General features: G+C 57.7%; 1 protein-coding gene across 1 annotated transcript in view; it reads right to left on the reverse strand.

Annotated features, from left to right (window-relative positions):
* Positions 1-14592, reverse strand: part of MEGF6 (multiple EGF like domains 6) — a 99771-nt gene extending 85179 nt beyond the window's left edge. Inside the window, 5 exon segments of the mRNA XM_023515142.1 lie at positions 6047-6181; positions 13818-13948; positions 13950-14036; positions 14038-14099; positions 14400-14592. Coding sequence (XP_023370910.1) covers positions 6047-6181; positions 13818-13948; positions 13950-14036; positions 14038-14099; positions 14400-14592 — 608 coding nt within the window.
* Between the last annotated feature and the right edge of the window lie 7334 nt (positions 14593-21926).

Raw genomic sequence — 21926 nt, forward strand, 5'->3', positions numbered from 1 at the left:
TGTCTCAAAAAAAAAAAAAAAAAAAAAAAGAAAGAAAGAAACATGTCAGAGCCAGCCCAGGAGCTGGCCATGAGAAGAAGGTGCCCATGGTCAGTGAGAATTAGCTCACCCAAAGGGTGGGTCCCTCCATCTGTCCTCCTCCCCAAATGTGAGGGCTGCCCAGCACCGGGAACCCTGGAAGCCTGGCCCATTGGGCTACCTATGCCCAGCTCAGCCATCTTCTCCCCCTCCCCGCCCTCACCACTGATATCATAGCCTGAGGCTGGGAGTCTTGGTGGGGCAGTTGGTGGGGCCCTGCCTCCCCTCCCAGGGGCTGGGCCTACAGCGAATCTAGCAGGAGGAAGGGGCAGGCCAGGCCCCCACAGTCCTTCAGTTTCCTCCCACCCACCCCCCCACCCCTGGCTGCTAAGTCCTGGATCCTCCTTAACTGGGCCACCAATTTTGGAAGAGCGTCTGCCCTTCCCAGAAGCTCCTCTCCTGCTTCCTCTGAGCACAGCACCCCTACCTGCCCCTGACAGCTCTCATCTCTCCCCAACAAACCTCCCCCCCACTCTAAGGGCTGGCAAGACAGATGGCCAACTGCCCACTCTGCCTCTCCCTCCTGGTGCTGCTGGGCAACGTCCCCCAAATCCAGGTCCATCTTATTCGGAAATAAAGTCTTTGTGGCACTTATCAAGTTACAGTGAGGTCATATGGGGTGAGGGCATGCTTTAACCCAATAGCAGGAGCCCTCAGAAGAAGAGGGAAGTTTGGACAGGACACAGGAGCAGCTTAGGTGGAGAAAGAGGCAGAGCCTGGGGCGATGCATCTATTAGCCACAGCCGATAGGGATGGCCAGTGACCCAAAGCTGCAGATAGGCCTCAGACAGACCCTCTGTCACAACAGACTTCTGTTGTTTCTGAGCCCCTTGCCCTGATGCGTTACAGCAGCGGCAGGAAGCTCATACCCATCACTGCTTGGCACATGTCCAAGGGTCCCATGGCTACGAGGTCTTTGTTTCTGCAATAACAGAACCGGTCACACGGATGTGGGGGGGAGGCAGATGGAGAGACGGAGGGAGAGTCAGAGAGACAAAGAAAGAGGCTGACCTGAAGGACCAGATGACTAGCTACTCAGCGCCCACCCTGCAGCCTCCAGACCCCACAGCCAGCAACCCTCCCCCACCCAGCCCTTGTCTCTAGGGACGGTGACCAGGAGCCTGGCCAGCAGCCACTGGGTCAAGGGCCCTTGAGCCTCTGGAAGTAGCCGTCTCCAAGTAACGAAATGCCCTCCTAACTTGTTGGGGCTGCGCTGTGGGAAGCCCGAGCTTAGCCCTGGGGACCCCGACCCAACAAACAAACAGGGCCAGCGGCAGTGGCGGTGGCCTCCGGAAGCATGTGTCCATGCACGCGCACATGAGACCCTGAAAGCGCCTTGCAAAACACCACTTTGGCAGGACATGAAACCACTTGTCTGGACAGAAACCGACCGCAGCGGTGAACAATGTTTGGCAGCCGTGGAGGGCGCCGGCCCTGGTGTCGTAAATATTTATCCCTCTCCCAGGCTGCCCGCGGCGCTGGGCTACATGCTGCTCCCTCGGTCACCAGCCACCCTCCACCCCCTAAAGGGAAAGACCTGTAGAGAGGGCCGCTCAGCCTGCAGCCCCCACAACCCCCCGAGGAAAGACCCTCACTCCCCTGCAGCCAGCACCAGCCCCCACGGCTCTGGTAGCCAATGGGAGCACAGGCCTAGGGGTGCAGGGGCGAGGGGCAGCAGGCTGCCAGGCCTGCACAGGTGCCCACTCCTCTGCCTCTCCAGCTGCAGCCCCACGGGGGGCCACAGTGCAGGGGGTGTGGGCCTGCCAGGAAGGCCACATGCGGTGGCTCCACGCCCCAGGTCTCCTCCCTCCTCCCCCACTTCCTTCTCATGAACCTTGGGGAGGCCGGTGCTGGCCATTGATCAGGCTTGTTGGGAAGTACCTGCTGGGGGACTCCTAGGCACCCCACCTGGCCTCTCAAGTGTAGTCAGGGCCAGGGCCAAGCACCCATCATCCTGCATAGCTGTGTTCATGGATGGCAGGCACAGCTAGAACCAAAGGGCTTTCAGATTGCAAGGAAGTGGTAGCAGTTACCAGCACATGACAGCCACACCTGGACCCAGCCAGTGTGCAGTCACCTAACTCTGATCCCAGCTGCCGTCCTGGGGGGGGGAACTCAGGCCTAGGCAGGCTCTGCACTTACTGGGGCTTGCCCAGCCTGAGGACATGGACCCAGGGTCCCTCCTATAACCTCTGCCCCACTGGCCGCCCCCAGAGAGCTCAGGAGAGGAAGTATCTCCTTGTCTGTCCAGGGGCAGATTGGGGTACACTTGGTTTATGGAGCACAGAGCTTCTGCCTCTCACCCTCGGCTCCCTGCCCCTTTACTCCAACCACCCAGAGTTTTCTCTGTGCAGAAAGATCACTAAAGAAAGAGCAGTGGGGGCCAAGTACTCGGGACGTCAGGCCACACGAGCTGCCACCATCACTTGGTGAGCAAAGCCCAACACTCAGAGCTTCATCCACAGCATCCCTTGGGCTTGGACAGGGCACCTGCACCAAGTCCTGCAGCTGGCCTTGCAGGCTGAGGCACCGGCTGCCTATCAGCCCAGTGGCGGAGAGGCCTGGCAGTGAGGCCAGCCTGGGGTAAGGCAACGCAGGTCCCCACTGCAGTGGGGAGGCCCTGCCCTGCCCTCAGGGGGACTTGAGGATGAAGTCCCCAGCACCTGGCCTCTGGCTGAGATGAGCACCTGCTGCACTTGGGCCAGACTCAGAACAAGTCCTGGAGATGCTTCTGGAGCCAGGTCCTGAAGCCCCCATTCCTGCCACATCCACCCTCCCCTGCTGGACCATCACTGCCACGTGCTACCCCAGCCAGCTGACCCAGCTGCTCCACATTCCCTGGGGGCTTACAAGCTTTGGGGCCTGTCACAGGGACATACAGGGACATGAGGGCAGCCACTGGCCTCCTAGAGGTAGGGGAGAATTTCACAGAGGGCTTGGGTGAGATGGGTTTTGAAGGGTGAATATGAGTTCAACAGGGGCTGTGTATCTCACAGCCAACACTTAGGTTGTGGACCCAAAGAAATCAGAGATGACATTTCAACCCTGCCACTCAGTCCCTGTATGACCACTACGTGACACCTGAACCCTCTGGCCCTTGGTTTTATTTCTAAAATTGAGGGCTCAGTGGCTGCCTCATAAAGAATGAAGACCAGGGCTAGGCGCCTATAGCTCAATCGGCTAAGGCGCCAGCCACGTACACCTAAGGTGGCGGGTTCGAATCCCCAGCCCGGACCCGCCAAACAACAATGACGGCTGCAACCAAAAAATAGCCGGGCGTTGTGGCAGGCGCCTGTGGTCCCAGCTACTTGGGAGGCGGAGGCAGGAGACTCGCTTGAGCCCAGGAGTTGGAGGTTGCTGTGAGCTGTAATGCCACGACACTCTACCCAGGGGGACAGCTGGAGGCTCTGTCTCAAAAAAAAAAAAAAAAAAAAAAAAAAAAAAAAAAAAAGAATGAAGACCAGGCTGAGCACAGGTGGCTGGACCTTCCTGAGACTCAGCTCCCTATGAGCAGGGGGTCCAGAGAGCCAGGCCACCTCAGCGGACACTCCATCTGCTCATGACACTCTGCTTCTGAGCCTTGCTCTATGCCAGGCACCCCTGGCACGGGAGGTTTTGTCAGCCTAGTTCATGGGTGAAAAAAAGAGGCTGAGATCACCAGGCTGGTGGGGTGGAGCCTGTGATAAACCCATGAGCCCCTCAGGCCTCCAGTTCTCCAGGGGCCAGCCCCCTCAAGGGTGCACCTGAGGTCCTGACAGGCTGCCCCTCCATGCCCTCCCCAGGGGCAGGTCTGAGTATCCTCACTAACACCCGGCCGTGGCTTTCAGGTCCAGAATCCATTGCCTTGCAGAGTGGAGGCTGTCCCCAGGGATTCAGGAGGAATGACACACACCCACCACCTCATGTCACCCAGAGCCCAGCTGGGATACTGGAGCCAAAAGCAATCCCACATTGAGTTGGGCTGGTAAGCCCTGGGAACTCAGGCAAACAGGCACGCCCAGGGCTCTGGTTAGGGACAGGGACCCCCCAGTGCTATGAGGAAAGGCTGCACAGAACCCCAGACACAGCTGCTCCCACCTGGGGACCTCTGCCAGAGGGGCATCTGGATGGGATAATTTGGGAAACATCCCCCAGGCTAGCACAGCTGGACTCAGCCCCAGAAGGGGACACAAAGAGGAAACATGAGACATGAGCCTGGGTCATTGTCACCATTAGGTGCTGGTTCCAGTGAACTATATAAGGTGCTTCGTGAGTACTAGGGTGTCCAGAGGACTCTGGTTTGCCCAGGAAGAATAGGGGGCAGGGTGTGTACAGAGCGAAGGTAGATCTCAGCCATACCTAAGGGCCAGTCAGACAGGACAGTTGTCCACCCTTGGAACCTAAGGCAGAATGCCACATCCTGGGGAGGGGGGTGCTGCTGAGGGTACCAGACACCTCAAGCAGAGCCAGGAGGGGATACCCTGCCGGCACAAAGCCCAGGCAGCTGGGCCCTCCCTAAGAGGGGGACTTTCCCCGCCAACATTCTGGACACCCTGCCAAGAGGCTGCCGGTGCATCTCCCCTGCTCTTGCCGCCAGCCTGGAGACCACAAAGAAATTGGCTGAGTGGCCAGCCTGGGAGTCCCCAGCCCAGGGTCCCAGGGGCTTCTGGCTGCCTCCAGAAATAGCACCCTTCCACCATGGGCTGCTGACAAGACGTGGTTTATGTGACCTAATTTCCACTTATAAATACTTGTACTTCCACACACATGTGAAGGTCGGAAGGACAGACTGCAAAACGCACATTTGGAGAGAAAATAGCAAGGGGAGGTCTCTTGTTTTTGCTCAGGGTTGCTGGGCACGGAGGGGCCGTCCCTTAGCTGCAGGGTGCTGAGCCATACCCTGGCCCTCCCAGCTCACCCTCAGCAGCCAGACCTGACTAGGCACTGCCAGCATCACCCAGAGAGGAAGACACAACTGCCCCAGGCAAGAACCACTGTCACAGCCTCCTCCACTTGGTGCACTTACGAACCGCACAGCAGAAAAATGTGCACCATGAATGCAGCCGCCAGTGCTCCCTGGAGCAGCCCCAGCAGGTGTGGGAGCCCACACGGACCACCCAGAGCAGCTCAGGGCAGGCCCCAAGCCCCGGCTGAGGTACTGAGTACACAGCCTTATCTGTGGACTTGCATTCCAGCCTTCACGCCTGGACACATGGGCAGCTCCACCTAACACGGCAGCTGCCAGCTGCCCTCACCCACTCTGCATGGCAGGTCAGCAGAGCTGAGCCTGTGAAAGGGGGAGGCAAGCAAGGTCATTGCCTACATTCGATTTTGAAATAAAATCTTGAGCAATAAAAGGTTTTGTGTGAATTTAGGAACCAGGCCTGAAGGCCAGGTAACAGGAAATGGCTTCCACCTTTTGCAGGGCCCCTCCCCTCCAGGACCCCTCCCCAGGAGGACCCCTACCTCCTCCCAGTGTCCTCCCACCACAAAGGACCCAGTCCATGGCTAAGCAGGACAGAACCACAGTCTGGGAAGACCCTCCAGGGAGGGTTTGGAAAGGGCTTATCCTCAGATGAGGGGCTTCAGAAAAGGAGGTGGGGGTTGGCAGTCTTTTTTTTTTTTTTTTGAGACAGAGCCTCAAGCTGTCCCCTGGGTAGAGTGCCGTAGCATCACAGCTCACAGCAACCTCCAACTCCTGGGCTCAAGCAAGTCTCCTGCCTCAGCCTCCCAAGTAGCAGGGACCACAGGCGCCCACCATAACGCCCGGCTATTTTTTGGTTGCAGCCATCATTGTTTGGTGGGTCTGGGCTAGATTCGAACCTGCCACCTTAGGTGTATGTGGCTGGCACCTTAGCCACTTGAGCCACAAGTGTTGAGCCTAGAGTTGGCGGTCTTGAGACGAGGACAGGACGCTAGCCCCAGATGCCAGTGCTGCCCTTGGTGTGAGCAGAACCCCTGCCCGCCAGACCCAGGTTTCAGCACATACCTCCGCTCATGCCCGATGCACCACGCCTGTGGCCCACAGCTAGGCTTCCATATGGGCACCACGTGGCTGAAGGCCTGCACACAGGGCTGGCGGCGGCCCACCAGGGTCAGCTCCTGCTCCACACAAACATGGGGCCTGGGACAAGGACAGAGATAGTTAGTGCCTTGGCCACCAACACCCAGCTGGTACTCACCCTTCCTGCCCACCCTATCCTCGATGTTGGCCTGTTTGGGTTGGGGTCCAGACCCATGGCACCACAGGCCTATCCTGGAGGAGCCCGAGCTGGAGGGCACAGGGGCTCAGAGGGAAAAGGAGCGACCAGCACAGCTCTCCCACAATCCTGCACGCCGCTCCTAAACCTGTAGCTCCCAGCCGTGCGGACCCTGCCGGGCTGGAGGTGTCCTCTCCACCACGACCCTCCCCATGCTTTTTCCGAGACATCCCTTGAGCTAGGAGAACAGAAGCCTGGGGAATAGGACCCCAGACCTGCCCTGACTCAGGGCAGAGGGGGTCTCTACAGAGGCAAATTCTGGCACAGGGCTCTAAGGTAGTGTCCCCTGGTATCAGGTGGAATCTGGGGGCCCCTGAGGGAGAGAAGAGCTTCGTCTTGCTCAGCAAGCTCTTGCTCCCCAGAATGAGGGGCCAGGCATGCCCTGTGTGGACTAGCAGCTGCCTTCCATGCTGGGGACACAGCAAGCCTGTCAAATCCCCCGCCAGAGCTACTCCGGTCCCCTCGCCACCCCACCCCCCAACTCCCCTACCTAAAGTCCCTGCTCCACCAGGCGACACTGGGGCACTGTCAGCCTCTGTACCTAAAACTGTCTGGACTTGTCACCACCCTCCACCTGTGCCCTGTGTGAGGTCCACTTCTGGGCGGGCCAGTCCCCTGGCTCAGCTCTCGGAGACTCTGCCTGCCCCATCCAGCCACCCTGGCCCAAGCCCAGCAGTCCCAGACGGAAGAAGAAAAAAATAGTTTGCAAGAGGGACTATTTTCCTCCTTCCCCTTAGGATCATGCTGGGTGGGAAGCCTTGTCCCTCTGATTCTGGCCCCTCCCCCATTGCGCTGGACACATGGGAAAGTGCAGACCCAACTCGGCAGCCAGTGAGATGAAAGCAGTTCAAGGGGCAGGAATTCCCAGCTGGAAGAGTGGGGTCTGCAGCTGCCCATCAGTGAGGGGGACAGACGGCAGCAAGATCAGAGGCCAGCTCCAGGTCACCAGTCCAGCCTGAGGGTGGCCAGGGCTGCTGCTGAGCACATCCTGCCCCAGAAGTCCTGCCCAGGCCTCCCATAGTTTCCCAAACTTCCCGTCCCAGGGTAGAGACTTGCCCCACCAAAGGCAGCACTCATCCCTGGAGCCCAAGTCCAGGTGACCCAGAGTGAGGGCCTCAGGGCACAGGGCAGGGCAGAGCGCCTCCTGGCCAAGAGTCAGGGTCAGTCTCCCCCACAAACTCCTGAACAGAACCTGCAACTGCATCCTTGCAGCCTCCACAGCCACCTGGATCCTCCAACAGGAGGTGGGGGGAGTTGTGCCATCCCTGGGCGGGCTCAGAAGAACTCTACAGTTGCCTCTTCAGGGAGAAACACTCTTGGTGTGGGAGCCGGACTTCCAAAACCCACCCACTTCCAACAAGGAGCGAGGAGGACGAAGGAACTCAATTCAGAAGAGCCTCCTTGGTGCCTAGTGCTGGTCCCTTTCTGGACATTAGATCATCAAATCCCCGCCAAGTCCCCAGGGAGGGGTGACAGTGACGCCTCTTGGTCTGCTCACAGCCGTCGGCTACCGAGATAGAGAGCCAGGACTAAAGGCCAGGCCTCTTCTACATTCCCCCAGGCTGTTAGGGACCTAGGATCCTAGGGTGAGAATTTGAGGAGGGGGCAGGGCAGGAGGGTGAATCATGAACAGAGGGTCTCTTCCCCAGGGAAGGGCCCTCCTAGGCCTTCTTGGTGCTGGGTTCTAGCCTCCACCCTTCCTGGTCTTATTCCAATACCACAGACCCCCAGGGTGACTCTCCCTCCCCCACCAGGAGGCCAACCTCTGTGGATTACATCCCCCAACACATGTGCACACATATGAGCACACACACATACACACACACCCTGACTCTCTGGCGGCCAGGTAGGTTTAGCCAATGGGAGGGCCAGCAGGAGCTAGGGGGCTGTGAGGAGAGAAGAGCTGGGCTATTTGTCCCTCTTGGGGGTGAGGGGTGGTTGGTGGTGACTGCCTCCCCAACCCAGGCTTCAAGGAGGCTCTCTCTAGGTTCCAGGAACCAGGAGCAGCCTTCACCCCAGGACTGGAATCGGCTTCTGCCACCAAGCCCCAGATGTTCCTCACTTGCATGCTCTGAGCCATGCACACCTGTGTGCCGACCCCTCCCCGGTGCCTCATGGCAGGTGCCCCTCTGTCTCCCTCCCATGGACAGATACACTGTCCCCCGAGAATCAAAAAGCAAAGCTTCCACGTGGTGGTACCGAGCTTGGGGGTAAGGACCCTGTTCAGTAAGCTGCACATTACAGGGCAGGACTGGGATGGATCCCTCTGGCCCCCCGAGCATTAGACAGTGGTTCTCAGAGTGGGGTCCCAGGCCTGAAGCAGCAGCCTTTCCTGGGAACTTGTCAGAAATGCACATTCTTGGGCCCTGCCTGGAGCCAGCAAATCGGCCTGGCTTTCATAGGGATTCCACACCTGTCTGTCATTTGACAAGCTCTCTAAGGGGACTCTGGTGCACGCTCAAGTTCAAGAATCCCTGGCTGAGGAGGTCAGGCAGGCAGGGCGTGAACCTCAGCACCCCACTCACCAGTGTCAAGATGGGCAGGTCACTCTGCCTCTGCTTCAGTTTCCACCCCGCAGAGTGAGGACTCAGCACTGACCCCGCCAGGTTGCTCTGAACCAGTGCAGAAAGCACTTCTGACAGCCCTGGAGGTGTGAGCTGGGGTCACTGTTGGAGCTGGGGACAGGGCCACATACTCAGGGGAAAGTATCATTTGGGGGTCCAAACTGGGCCCAAATGAGTCTTTGCTCTGAACGTTCTGGCCCACCCCTGTGTCCTGCAAGCACTCACCCACGGTGAACCCCTGGAGAGCGGAAGGAGGACAGAAATGTGACCGATGACCCCTGGGGTTCCAGGCTGCAGGGCTCCAGCCCCTGGCCCTGGTGGCCGTGGACATCAGAGTGTGGGCTTTCAACAGACAAGCCAGGTCCAGGGCCCTCTCCAAGCCCCCACCCAGCATCTGGAAAACAGGTGTGATGAAAGCATGGGCCTCCAGGGCTCTTGGGAACCATAATGAGTCCATCCATCCTCCACCCTTGGGTCTCAGCAATTCCCTCCTGCTGACCCCAGCTCCAGACATAAGATACTGCCCCCGAGTGTAAGGGTCCATCGTCTCAAGGGTACAGGGTGCTACAGGAAGCAGAAAAGCAGAGCTATGGGCCACAGGGCCAGGGAGAGGAGAAACCCCCCCCCCCCCAGCCAACCCTTGGCTATGTTGAGGCATGGCAGGAGATGGGGTGGGACGGGGACTGCCCCAAAGGGCCTCTCTATCCCTCCTGGCCTCCTCAAACCTTGACCTTGGCTGCCACTAACCCATGAGATAACAGTGCCTAAGGACTTGTTGAGACTCTTGGCCAACCTCTGCTCCCGAGGGCCACCCTGGCAGCTTTTATGGCATATTTCCCTGCCCTGAGTCTCCCCAAGAACTCCTCCTCCACAGCTCTCCCCAGAGCATGGGGCCCCTGCCATGCCCAGGAGGCCTCCGGCTCCAACAGTCCATGTGGGCATCAGGGAGCTGCACTGGCCAGAGGCCAGCTCGGGCTGCTCTGCCTCACCACGCTCTCCTGGCAGACTCAGACCCAGGTGGCTCTTGCCCTGAGGCCAGCTGGATTGATGCTCAGGGGAGGAGGGGTGAGTGCTGGGACAGCATCTCCACTGGGACATTTCTGCAGTCAGAAGCATTCCATCACTGCTTTTCCTTTTGGGAAGGTGAAGGGGGCAGAAGAGGAAACCAGAAGAAACCTGACCCCAGCCTGTAGGTCCGAGGAGAGCCCGAGCCCGCTAAGATATTTCCCTGATCCCTGGAAGGGTTACAGTTACAGGCCTTTCCATTCCTTGCGGTTGGATGCAGCTTCCTGGCTGGGGGAAGGAATGACAATTCCCAAACTACAAAGGAGACCTAGTGAATGTCTCGGTGTTGGGCCACCTGCTCCCTGCAGAGTGAGCTTCTGGAGGCAAGGGGTGGGCACAGAGGAGGGTAGACGCCTACATATGGGGGCCCAGCAATGGGACACTAGAGTAAGGAGGTGAGAACCCAGGAGCAGGGGACAGCCTGGCTCAGCACAGCCCCGGACATCCCTTCAGGGGGGAGGGCGGCTTGCTTAGGGCTGTCTCCTTCACGTATGCTTTTAAAGGTTCCATTTTTACCCCCATGGTTCACCTGGGCACAGCCAGCGTAGGGGGAACCTTGAGGCTGAAGATTGGGGGATCCATTTCTGCACTGGGGCCCCTTGCATGCAGATTGAGGCTGTGAGTCTTGGACCCTCGGTGCCTCCCACTGGAGGAGACTTCAGCTGCAATGCCATATAACACACACACACACACACACACACATACACACAGAGACACACGCAGGCACACACACTCAGAGACACATATGCACACACACACGCAATCAGAAACACACATGCACACACAGACACACACATGCACACACAGACACACGCAGGCACATACACGCACACTCAGAGATACATGTGCACACACAGACACATGCACACTCAGAGACACACGTGCACACACAGACACACACATGCACACGGAGACATGCACATTCAGAGACACATGTGCACACACAGATACACACATGCACACAGAGACACATGCACACAGAGACACATGCAGGCACACACACGCACACTTAGAGACACATATACACACACATATGCACACAGAGACACATGCAGGCACACACACACACTCAGAGACACATGTGCACACACAGACACACGCATGCACACAGAGACACACACACAACTCAGAGACAGATGTGCACACACAGACACACACATGCACACGGAGACACGCACACTCAGAGACACATGTGCACACACAGACACATACATGCACACAGAGACACACGCACACTCAGAGACACATATGCACACACACACATGCACACACAGACACACACATGCACACAGAGACACACACACTCAGAGACACATGTGCACACACAGACACACACCTGCGTCCAGTGCAGCAGCCTCAGCACCTGGGATAGGCAGCCCCCTATGGCCACTCGAGCACAGCTCCACCTTCCAACTCGACTCATCAAGTGGGTCAAGCAGGGCTCTGGGGGCCTGAAGGACACCTCAGGCTCAGATATAGGGGCCAATGGGTCAACAGAGCTACCTACAAAACAGGACTTGAGTGTAGAGGGGCCTGCGTGGGGGTGGGGGTTCAATATAATTTGCTTATTTCCAACAGACCGTTTCTCAGCCACAAGCTCAGTGCCACAAACAGATGCATCCCTGACATGCTGGAGCCCCACATCAGCACATGGGCACTGGTCCCCTGTCCCAGACCAGCTCCTGGAAGCCCCACCAGCTGCCTTGGGCCAGCCCTGCACATGGTCAGCAGTCGGTCCTGGCCCAGGAAAGAAAGGCAAGTCATTTCTCCAGGCAGCAGAAACTCATTTTACAGGCAAAAATAAAGATAAATGAGCTTTGGCCACTCGAGGGGTAACGCTGGATCTGGACATGCACTCAGTCAACAAGGGCCACAGAACCATCTGGGTCTCTCTGGCAGACTCATGAAGGTCTGTGGGGCATCTGGGGCTGTCAGTCAGTGGGACACCCCACATTGCACCCCAGCCTCCTCCATTGCACCCCACCCTCCAGGGTGCTGCGCCTTCTAGCATTAACAGGAGGTCATGCTGTTTAAACTCAGCTAATGGTCCAGGAAAATAGCCAGAAGGAGTACGGCTGCCCTGAGCCAGGCCCCGGGTGGCAGCTTGTCAGATCCCTCTAGAAGGGAAGGTGGACATGACCAGCATCTTCTAGGACCCCTGTGGCTCCTCTGGGGTGAGGGGAGCAAATTGCAGCTCTGGCCCCTCTGCAGCCCCAGCCTCTACCGTTTTTGTGCTCAGAATAAGCCTCCAGAGGTGCCTCAGCCCAGCAGAGCCCTCTTCAGGGTCTAGCCGGGAGGGAGCTCTTCCTCACTCAGCCAACGGCCAGCCACTGCCCACCACAGCCCCAGTGCATGTCCAGGCATGTGCCAAGTGCTTGATTATGGAGCAAACGTCTGGGATGATAGATCTGCAGTCGTCATGGACCCAGACTCACACGTGCGCTAACAGGGGTCCCCAGGTGAGCATGTGCAGACAGGGAACAAGAGGCACAGCCCCACCCCATGTCACAGGGGGGACCGGGAGAAAAGAAGGCAGTGAGACTTTGGGACAATCAGGAAGCAGGAAGAGGTGACCAACTCTCATGCCACCCATTCTCTCCCAGGGCGCCAGGTGCACGGGTGGGACACAGAAAGCCCATGCTTGGCAGCTCCCAGAGCCTTCAGCAGCTGTGCTCTTGGTTTCCCCTCTCAGTAGACGTCTGACCACCTCTACTGAGCATCTGGCCACCCCTGGGACTCCGAGGAGCCTGTGCCCCATGATACCCTGGGGCCAACCCTCTGAGGTGAAGCCGGCTATGCCACAGAGGCCAGGGTGTCCCTTCTAAAAGCTCCTCCAGCAAACTCCTTGGGATCACAGGACAGAGGAATGTCCGGGAGAAGTCACGCAGAGTCAAGACAGGCTGCTCACATTTCTAAAGCAAAAGGCCCCCCACCCCCACCCCAAACCCAGGGACACCATTCCTTCAAAAAAGCCACAAGAAAATCTTCCTTCTGGTAGTAAAGTGAGCCCCAGAGTGGGGTTCCTGGGGGTACAGACTCCTCCCACTCCACAAGGACACTTGTCCTGCACTGCCAGGTAAATAGCAGGTCCTTCAGGGCAGCGCTGGACAGGATGGAACCCCTCCTGTGGCCCCTGAATGGGGGCGGGCCTGGCAGACAGGAGGCCCTGCCAGGGCCCTTCCTGAGCTCTGCAGGCCCCAGGCCCGTAATACGCGGCAGGGAGTGCTGGGGGGGGGCGGCTCCCCACTCCTCCTCCACTCCAGTTTTCCTTTGAGGCGACTGCAAGGATTGGTTTGCTGTTTGAGAGAGACGGCTAAACGGCCCCGTTGGGGAATCATCTTTCAAAATTAAATTCATCTTGGCTGGCTCCCTGACCCTCTCTTCCTGCCCATTCTGGCACCAAACTCCCTCTCCGACAGCCCGAAGCGCAGAAGCGCACGTGTGGAACACACAGACCAACTCTGCCCGCTCCAGGTCTGGGCACAGCCCGCCCTGCGAAGGCCCCCAGACTCCAGGAGACAGGCTTGGGAGGAAAGTGGGAACACGCAGCTCCCACCGGACCCTGCCCGGAAAGGGGCCCAGATTCCTCACCTCTTCCCAAAGCGCAGCATCTGCCCGAGCCTGCAAGACCCACCCACGTCTCGGAGCGAAGCAAGGAGGGAGGAGGCGGGAGAGTCGGCGAGGGGCCTCCTCAGACGGGCCCCAGACCCAGCCCTGGAACCTTGCGTCTCAACCACCCTTCCCGAGTTAAGGGAAAGGGCCCATTGTTCAAGGGCTCCAGGGGACAAAGCCTCGCGAGCCCGTTCCCGGAGGGCTGCCCAGGGGCCCGGGGCTCCACACCCCGCCGAGCCCTCCCAGCTCTGCTACTCACATGCTGGGCTGCAGCTGGGGCAGGGGCCGCAGCGGCGCGCGGGCAGGCACGGCGGGGAGCAGCAGCAGAAGCGCCAGGGCCACCCCGCGCCCCACCGCCCTCGTCTCCGCTGGGACAGGCATCACGGGCGCGCGGCTTCGCGCAGGGTCCCTGCTCCGGCCCCCGGCTCACAGGAGGCCCGGGAGGCCCCTTGGAGCCTTCACCTCCTCGCGCGCCATAGCCGGGAGGGCTCACAGGACGCAGCCACAGGTGCCCGTTCTGGGCTCGCGAATTTCGTGATCGCTGCAGGTGCGGAGGGCCCGGCCTCCCGCCGGCGCCCAGTGGCAGCGCCGAGATCTGCGTGCTTGGCTCCGGCCGGTGGGACACTAGCCGGGTCGCGGAGAGCGCGGGGAGCCAGAGAGACCGCCCCGCCCCCGGCACGCCCCCAGCCCGGACCCCGGACCCGGCCACGCCCCCAGCACGCCCTCGGCCCTGTCCCCCTCCCCGCAGCGCCCCGCCCCCGCTCCTCTCCGGTCCCGCCCAGACCCCCCCTCAAGCCCAGGCTACAGCTTCCAGCCCCACCCGGCTCCCGGCCCCACTCACAACCTTCCCGGTGTCCCAGGTCCGGACCGACCCGAGGACTGTCCCAGGCGGGGTCCAGTGCCAGGAGCAGTTCCCGACCCCTAAGCGGCCGCACCCCAGACCCCTTGGAGGACCGTCTCCCGTTCTTCTCAAATCTCAAAGCGGGATTCAGCTTCGTCTTGACCTCCCCATGTCCTCGCCCCTGGCACTTCATCCCCGCCACAGGTGGGTAGGGGGGTGGGCACCCTCTGCAGCCCCCATGTACCTCTGGACGCCCCATTCTTGGTCCATAACCACCTTCTGGGCATTTTTATTCTTATTTCTGTGCAGTGTTGAACAGGGGCCTGGAATAGGTGGATACAGGGGTCCCAGCAGCCACAGCCTTAGAGAGGGGGTACCCTGCAGGCCCAGAAGTGCCAGCAAGGGCTAGGCTCCTGTCTGGCTGACCAGCTTGGAATTGACCGGCTCCATGGATCCTCCCCAGACACTCAGAACTGGCTCCTCAGGAAGTGTGCAGGGAGGCACCGCCAGGTGGAGGGAAACCCCTGCCGGTCCTGGCTGGAATGTGCACTGGCCATTGGCCCCTCCACCACAGGCTCTTCTTCCTCCAACACTTCCCGCAGTTTGAGTGAGGGAAGCCTCATGGGTCCCCTAATCCTGAAAGCACTGGAAGGAGCCCCTGGCTGGGAGAGGCTTGGGAAGTGGGACTCCCAACTGCCCAGCTGCAATGGTGCCCCTCAACCCACAAGTGCCCTGTCCCCTCCACCCTGTCTGGAGGACCACGGTCATTTGGGGAGGGCCTTGTCCAGCCACCTGTGCATTCCTTTTGCTTTATGGAGGGACACCCCAGGTCATCCCACTTGTAGACTGCAGATCTGGTACTGAACACAGGGATCTGGCTCCAGGACTCTGTTGCTTGTAAATCAGAAGAAAATACTGAAGGGCACAGCTTGGTCAGAAGTCCCCATGGAGTTGAGTCACTGTCCTCTAGAACCCCAAGCCCAGGCTGGCACCACTGCTTGATGAAGCCCCAAACTCCCCCAAGTCCGCTCACTGCTCCCTGGGGTACAGCGGCAGGGCTGGCTTAGGCTGAGCTTTGAGGGCCACTTTCCTCCTGGTCCCCCCTGTAGCACTGTGCTTCTAGGAGCCTGCACCAGAGAAAACCTCCCTAGCTCCCCATCTCGTCCTTGTCCTTCCGTCTAGAGCAGCTTGGCACAGGTGCGGCCACCAGCGAGCGTGTGCCACAGGGATGGAGTCACCTTTAACATGGTCAGCGGTGATCTGCTGAGTTCCACCCTGCAGGGATGGGGGGTGGTGACGCATTGTTTCAGAAAATTCTCCAGCTTATCAGAGGAAGAAGGAAGGAATTTGGGTGGATCACGTGGGTCTGAACAGCGGTGGAGGATTCAGGTTTTATGGGGCCTGAAATGTGAAATTGGGGCCCTGTGGAAGAAAAGACATACAAAAATAAATTATTTTGCTAATTTTACAAAAATACATGACCTGTGTGTACATTTCCAGGCTGCACTCCCAGCCTTAACTTGAAAAGGCCCCCAAAGCACAAGCTTTGTCAGACTCCTGGTGATTCTCTCTCTGTCCCGGGCACTTCACCCAGGTCAGCAGCTGGGTGAAGCATTTTAGGCAGGTGCTGGGTGAGAGACAGGCAGGGAGAGGTCAGGTGCTTCTGTGGGATGTCCCTATGGCTTAGGATGCCTGCTTTGCCCCCCAGACATGCACAATCTTTTCCCACACCATCCAAGGCAGTGGTAGGGATCTACTGGGCCAGTCTATGGTCTTCCCACAACTCCGGACAGAGCCCTTGACCTCAGGTACAGGTGTGGATGAGTGAAACCCCCACGCAGAGCCCCCTCCCAAAACAAAGCCCCTCACACAGAGAAATGCAAGTGGGCAGGCCCCTGGGCTGTCCACATCCATCTCAAGTCCCACCCCCTTCACCACTAAGCCCACCTCTTCTCCCCAAGCTGGCACTGGAGGGTATGAGCCACAGTTATACATCTAACCTGACAAGCCACAGAAGAGGGTCCTGAGAGTTTACATTTAGAAAAAGCAATCAAACAACAAACGTGTTCTTTAATGTACTTCTACATGTGGGTTTAACTCACAATGAACAAGTGCGCTTGTACTGCAATCAAACTAAACCAGGGGCACAGTGGCACAGTGGGGTGAAGAGTGCCCCCCAAAAGACAGGTCCACGTCCTAACCTGCGAATGTGAACCCATTTAGCAAAAGGGTCTCTGCAGATGTAATCGATGAAGGGATAACCATAATAAAGTGGGACGTAGTAAATATTCTCCAAGAAATATCTATCTTTGTCCATTTTTGTAATAAGCACTTAGCTTAGAAAGTTCACGAATGTTTTATTCTTTCTTACTAACTTTTCGCATTACTTATTTCATATGGAATTTACCCTGCTACGTGCTGTTAGGGGAGGACCTAACTAGTTAGCCAGCTGTTCGGGTTCTCAGCAGACCTGCTTTGGCGGCTGTGAGACAGCGTCTAATCACTGTGGGAGCTGTCCCTGGGTATCTCCACCGGTTCTTACTTCAGCCCGAAATCACTTTACTGAGCATATTTTCCTTGCATCACTGGAGCAAGACACAGGTGTTGATGTGGCATTTAAATGACAGCACCCCCCCTCACTCTTGCCCCTCTCAGTACACCAGTTACATGGGTCATGTCCATTATTCTTGCAAAGCAGCTTCCAAGTCACTGTATACAGTTCCTTCAAAGTTGCATTGGACTTTTAATTGCATTTGCCTTAAATGTGTATGCATTCATTTGAGAATAGGCTTCCCTACAGCAATCATATTTGGGAACGGGAGGGACGGCAGCCGGAGGTGCACTTTCTAACCAGCCAAAGGAGCATGGGAGAGATGAGGATACGGGTCCTGGTGCCCCCCCCCCACATCGTCCTCTTCCCAGGGGGTGATTTCTTGCGGCTTTGCAGGCCCACTGGTCACAGCTGTACATCAGGTGGGGCCTTGGCCCAGCCCATATTCCCACCCCCATAGCCTTGAGTGAGACTTTAGCCAACATCCTCATTCCACCTTTAGGACTGGCTGGCTCCACTCGCAAGATGCAACCACTGTCTGATCATCACAATCCCAAACATTTGTGGGCATCGGACCCCCAATGTGTGATGTCCACACCCAGGCTGGAAGAGGGTCCTGAGCCACAGTGTTGACTGTGGTCTTGGCCCCGCCCCTGGACACACCTCCCTGTCCAGAGGTCTTAGCCCTCCCCTCTTCATCTGGCACTATGGAAAATGCCTCTGGCCCAGCAGGACACTCAGGTTGCCACTCCTGGGTCACACATGGAATGGGCTCTGTTGGGGGACATCACCCAAAACAGACATGAGGAGTAGCGGTGGCTCCACCTTTACAGCTGGCAAACGATCACCCCAGCTTGCCTGAAAAGCATTATTAGAAGATGCTACTTTTCCATGTTCTCCTTTCATTCTCTGCTGGAAATAATAAAAATAGCCTCTAGGGAGGAAGAAGACTCTGGCCACCGGCTTGGCTGATGATTCCCCGTGCTAATTTCCAAAGCAAACTGCTCCCTCCTCCTTCCAGAGAGCTGGGTATGGGTGTGCCCTGCCCTCCGCCTCTCCAGCCAGAAGTGATCCTCTGAGAGGTGGAAGAGAGAATCCCACAGAGAGGAATTCAAAACATCCTTTGAAGCTCCCTGGACTAACATGTCTATAGATCCAAGAAAATAATCTAGCATCTTGTCTGAACTTTTACAAACACTTCCGTCAGGAGATGGAGCAAATTATTTAATGCTGAAGGTGTTTCCAAACCCTCGGATGCCTGGGGCCCAGGGTGACCTCTGAGGTTGATACTGGCGACGGCACCCTCACCCACTTCTGTGAGACAAGGGGAAAGGCCAGCATCACTGGCCACAGGCAGAGATGGGGGTGCGGGGGGTGATCTCAAGATAGCAAAACATCTGAATCTGCACCAAATTCTAAGTCCTGAGAAGTCTTTAGGTGGCTGATTCTGAAGTTCATTTCTAAATCATCGAATTTACCCCAGAATAGGAACTAAAACAAAAGGACCAATCTATAGCAAACTGAAACTGGGCTGTGTGACACGGCCTAGAGAAGGCCTGGGTAGAGCAGCCCCCTGCCCAGCTGCTGGCCCAGATGAGCCCTGGCCCTGCCCCTTCCTGTGCCTCAAGGACCTCTTGGGTGAGAGGGGCACTGCACAGTGGCCTTCTGAGGCTGCCGCTGCTCAGGGTTTATGCCAGCAGCCTGTTGGTTCTTATGACCAAGGCAGGAGGATTGCTTGAGGCCAAGAGTTTGAGACCAGCCTGGGCACTACAGCAACTTTATTTCTACAAAAAAATAAAAATTAGCTGGGCGTGATGGCATGTACCACCTGCAGTCCCAGCTACTCGAGCACTCCAGCCTGGGTGACAGCAAGATGCTGTCTCTCCTGCTCTTGAGGTGCTGGAGGGCTGCCTTTTTTTTTTTTTTTTGGCTGGGGCTGGTCTGAACCTGCCACCTCCAGCATATGGGGCCGGCGCCCTACTCTTTTGTGCCACAGGCGTGCCGCCCTGGAAGGCTGTCTTGTCCATCCACAAGGCCAACGTGTGTGGGCAGGGAAGGGTGTTGTTTTGTAACATACACCTGCTGAGGGTTCATGACAGCCAAGCACCACTGCGCCTCAAGCCTCCACGCAGGACCACTGAGCTCAAAATCTGAGAGGCCGGGAAACTGCCCCTGGGGATCGCTGAAGGTGAGCTCCCACCCCGACACAAGAACACCCTGCAGGCCTCTGCTGGCCTGACCTGGAGGCTGATGCAAGCACCCGAGCGACCCTCTCAGCACTGAGGTCCCTCCCTGGGGCTCCTGTTTGGTATTCAGCCCCAGACTCCATGTCCACCAGGGACAGGTGTCAAAGTTGGGGCTCACTGATGCTGTAAAGTGCTTCCCCACAAAATGTAATGGCATTATATAGGGCTCCACTGGCCTGGGTGGTGCTGCCACCTGGTGGCCAAAGGGCTGTTGCCTTTTTCAAGCCCTCACCAGCTCCTGGGACCCCATCACAGCCTGTCCTCCCTGCCTGGTGACCAGCTCATGTGGGCAGAGCAACCCCCTCATCCTTCCTTGTTTGCTCATGGACGACCAATCTGTTCCAGGTTGAACTGTGTCCCCCCAAATGTACAAAATGTTCAAGTCTTAACCCCAAGACTTTGTGAATCTTAACCCCAGGATCTCTGTAGATAGGATCAAGTGACAAAGAGGTCACTAGGATGGGTCCTGATCCAACAACTAATGTCCTTATAAAAAGAGACAGAAACCCACAAACAGAAGGCAGCAGGTGAAGATGGCAGAGCAGTCACGAGGAGCACCAGGCATTGTGGTGAACACCCGAAGCTGCAAGGGAAGAGGCTCCTGGGGGTCTGGGGCACGGCCCTGACACCTGGACTTCAGACTTCGGGCGTCTAGGCCCGCTGTCTGAAACCGCATGGTTCATGGGGCATTGTCAGGGCAGCCCCAGGTCACAGGACATTGAGTGCTGTTTGTTCATCTCATGCCACCAGTTGTCTGCCCCCATCCAGGTCACTCCCCACATCCACAGGAGACTCAGGTCCCTGGGTCTGAGTCCCTGTGGTCCGCCTACTCCTGCTAGCAGCCTGAGGCCTCAGTATTCTCCATGCTGACTGGGCCTGGGCACCTCTTGCTGAGATCTTCGTCCCCCTCTCTGGGACAGCCTGTCCCAAAACACAACCCCATCATGGGCTGTCCAGACCACATTCTCTCATTTTCTCTCACACTCCTCCCACCCGCCCTCTCCACCCCCCACCCCCCCAGCTGACCACAGCATCCGCTCAGCCTCCTGCAGGCCTCTGTCCCTCCTCCGAATTCTCCCACCTCCCCGTCCCCGTGAAACCTGCTATCATCTCCCACCAGACTGGACATCTCAACCCCATGGGTCCCACAGTGGGGACATTGAAAGACACTCCAGAAAGGCTCTGTAGGGCCATTTCTCAGGTCTGCATCTGCAGAGGGCCTCCTTGTGGGAGGTGACACATTCCTCTGGGACGAAGCCCACACACACTGGAAGGCTCTGGTGCCCTGCCTGTGACATGCTCACTGTGGGTGCAGCCTCCATCTGGGCACATAAGCATTGGCCCTATGGGGACTGGGGCTGCAGGACACCCAGCTGCTGCTTTCTTATGACCAGCAGTCTTTCCTCTCTACCCCGGGGATCTTGTGTCTTCTGCTGGCATGCAGACAACTGTGGCAGGTACCCCCTGACCCCTCACAGTGCTCAGCAAACTCCCACAGGGATCCTGGTCTCCCCTTTCCTTGCCTACTACAACTACCCAGAAACACGCCAATCCAGCCCAGCCCGGGCCTAGTTTCAGCTGTGGTGTGTGGGCTGCACTGCAAACCTCCCTGGGGCATGCCACTATTCAGTGGACATCTCTGTGAGCCACGCCCTGCAGGGACACAGACGTCCTACTCCCGGTAGCAAACGCTGACCCTTGGCCCTCTCTGTGAACACTGGCTCATCTGAGCCTCAGGACAGCCCATCAGCTGGGCCTTTGTTATCCCTGTTCCCAGATGAAGACAGGAAGCAGAAAAGCTGGGAAAGGGGTCAAGGTCCACTACAGCCCACAGGCCTGGTATGACCCCCAGAGCAGGCGGGGCAAGGGGTGGGATCTCACCCATCTATTTTATGAATACCCCACCAGGTAGAAAAACCTCCCTCCCGGCTGATACTGCTTGGAGCAGCCGGACTAACAAGCCCAGCCAGGCCATGGGACTGAGTGTAGCAGCGGCTGCGCTCACTCCTGGGCACCACAGGACTTCTGCCTGCCGACTGTGACTCCTTACATTCATTTTACGGAGTGACATGGAGTTTTCCCCAGTGGGACCGCATGACAGGCTGAAAATGCCGAGTGTGTACAACACGTCCACGGAGGCTTCATGCCACCCAGGTTATGTCAGGGATACTATAATTTTTTCTCTAGGTGGGGATTTTAGTGACGAGCTAAGGGTACTACAGGACAGCCAAAGCCGTTACGAGTAGTCTCAGCTGGCTTACAGGGACGCATTTATGGGTGTCCTGGGGGTTCTGAGTTCATCTTTAGCCATTGCTTTTCTGTTAGCCCTTCGGAGTCAACTTTTCCTGGTGGGAGTGGAGAACCTCTTTTTCTTCCCCATCCGTCCCACCGCCTCTGAGACTCCTCTCGAGCCCCCTCCACTCAGGACAGCCCCCTCTTTCTCCTCCTCCTCCAGCCACCACCCCATGTAGATGACCCGATGGAGCTTACTTCAAACCCGGCTTCCCCTGCCACTCCCCACCACCATCATCAAAGTATATTGTGTTGACGTGTATGGGAGCAAGTGGCAAGTGTGTGGGCAAGGCAGAGGTGTTCCTGGGTGTGACCCTCCCTGGGACACTGGCACAGGGACGGCAGGTGGTGGCTAGGGCACAAGCTCTGGCCTCAAAGTCCCAGAACCTTGGCCTGGCTCTTTGTTGCTATGTGACTTTCACAGATTGACGACCTCCC

The sequence above is a fragment of the Otolemur garnettii genome, unplaced genomic scaffold (genome assembly GCF_000181295.1).
Source record: "Otolemur garnettii isolate 467f Iridium unplaced genomic scaffold, OtoGar3 scaffold00067, whole genome shotgun sequence".
Taxonomy (NCBI): Eukaryota; Metazoa; Chordata; class Mammalia; order Primates; family Galagidae; genus Otolemur; species Otolemur garnettii.